The sequence below is a fragment of the Monoraphidium neglectum genome (assembly GCF_000611645.1).
Source record: "Monoraphidium neglectum strain SAG 48.87 unplaced genomic scaffold scaffold00842, whole genome shotgun sequence".
NCBI classification, from domain to species: Eukaryota; Viridiplantae; Chlorophyta; class Chlorophyceae; order Sphaeropleales; family Selenastraceae; genus Monoraphidium; species Monoraphidium neglectum.
Genome location: NW_014012786.1, coordinates 18,128 through 19,900, shown reverse-complemented (window position 1 = coordinate 19,900; position 1,773 = coordinate 18,128). Strand labels below are relative to the sequence as shown.

Below are 1,773 nucleotides of genomic sequence, written 5' to 3'. Positions count from 1 at the left end.
GGGGGGGAGGAGTGACAGACGCCCGCACCTGCGTGTTGCGCAGGTGGTCGATGATGCGGCCGGGGGTGGCTACCACGATTTCCGGCCCCTTCCGCAGCGCGACGGCCTGCGGGGTCAGACATGGGGGGGGGGGAAGGCGGGGTCAGACATGGGGAGCGGGGGCGCGGATCAGTTTGGAAGCTAGGGGCGGCAGGAGGGGCTTCAAGATAAGGGCAATCAACCCACGGCGGCCGCCGGAAAGGCCGAGCGGGGCACTGCTTCGTGTCAAGGTGGCTCCCAGGACGGCCGCCCTTGGCAGTTGATAACATTGCGCAGAGCATCTATGTGGGGTCGCGCACAATCCAAAAGCGACCCAGCGCTCCGGGGGGGGGGGGGGAAGGGCGCACCTGGGCCGGCAGGGAGAGGCCTCCCACAATGAGGGCCGCGCTGATGTCAGTAAACTGGGCCAGCTTCGAGATCATAGAGTGTATCTGAGATCGGGGGTTTAGGGGGCCGGATCAGAATGGCAGACGCACGAGAGGATTGAGGGGACGATTGCATCAGGCGGGCCGGCGGCCGGCGCTGGGCGACGCCAGTCAGGGGGCAGTGGGCGTGGGGGTGGCCCTGGGCAACAGGGGAAGCATGCCTGCCTTGGTGGGGTGCCAAAAGCACCCCCTCCGCCACACGACCCCCTCCACCTTGCTCCTCCCCTTTCCCAAACCACACACTCCAACACACGCACGCGCACAGCGTACGCATGTGGACAGTAGGGACCAAGTGAATGCGAAACCCGCACCTGGACAGCCAGCTCGCGCGTGGGCGTGAGAATGAGCACGTAGATGGCTGCGCTCTGCCTCGGCCTGAACAGCAGGCGCTCCAGTATCGGCAGCGCAAACGCCGCCGTCTTGCCGCTGCCCGTCACCGCAGACCCGCAGATGTCGCGCCCCGCGAGCGCCAGCGGCACGCAGGCGGCCTGGATGGGCGTCGGCGCCGCGTAGCCGAGCGCTGTGCAGGCGCGCAGCAGGGGGCGCGACAGCTGCAGGTCCGAGAAGCTCCCCGCGCTGTAGCGGGTCCCCTCCGGGGTAGCTGCGTAGAAGCCGCCCTTGCCGCCCTTGCCGGCGCCGGGCTTGCCGTTGGCGGCGGCCTCGGCGCCGCCGCGGCCGCTGGGGCCGGCGCCAGGCTGCTGGCGCCGCTGCGCTTCGGCGCTGGGCGCCTCTTCGTCCTCCTCGCTCTCTTCTTCCTGCTGCTGCTGCTGCTGCTGCTTCTGCTTCTGCTTATTGACGCGCTCCTCCTGCTGCTGCTTAGGGCCCTTTCGCTGCTGCTCCTGCTTTTCCTGTGTTCCCTTCCCTCTCTGCTGCTGCTGTTCCTGCTGCTGTTTCCGCTGCTGCTGCTGTTTGCGCTGCTGCTGGGTGGGCGGCGCCTTGTCAGATTCGTCGCTGCCGTCATCGTCAGCGTCGTCGTCGCCGTCGCTGAGCCCCTCATCCTCATCCTCATCACTACCCTCCACCTCGCCTGCGATGACAGGGCGCGCAGTGCGCCAGTGAGCCGCGCGCGAGCCATGGATTGAGCGGAGCGCCAGGCGGCCGGGCGCCCAGAGCCGGTCACGGCCTTTGACTCACGCGGCCCCGTACGTGCGTGTGCGCCTGCCGCCTTGCCCCGAAAGCCGCCGCCCACCTGGCAGGGGCCTGTCCTCATCTTCACTACTCTCGCCGCCGCCCTCGTCCTCGTCCTCGTCCTCGTCGTCGCCGTTGCCGCCATCAGAATCGTCGTCCTCCGAGCTGCTGCCGTCGGGCG

General features: G+C 68.7%; 1 protein-coding gene across 1 annotated transcript in view; it reads right to left on the bottom strand.

Annotated features, from left to right (window-relative positions):
• Positions 1-320: 320 nt before the first annotated feature.
• MNEG_5575 (ATP-dependent RNA helicase DDX27) overlaps positions 321-1,773 on the bottom strand; it is a gene marked incomplete at both ends in the record, with an annotated part of 7,092 nt that continues 5,639 nt past the window's right edge. Inside the window, 3 exons of the mRNA XM_014045950.1 lie at positions 321-470; positions 776-1,491; positions 1,654-1,760. Coding sequence (XP_013901404.1) covers positions 321-470; positions 776-1,491; positions 1,654-1,760 — 973 coding nt within the window. The remainder of the gene's footprint in view (positions 471-775; positions 1,492-1,653; positions 1,761-1,773) is intronic.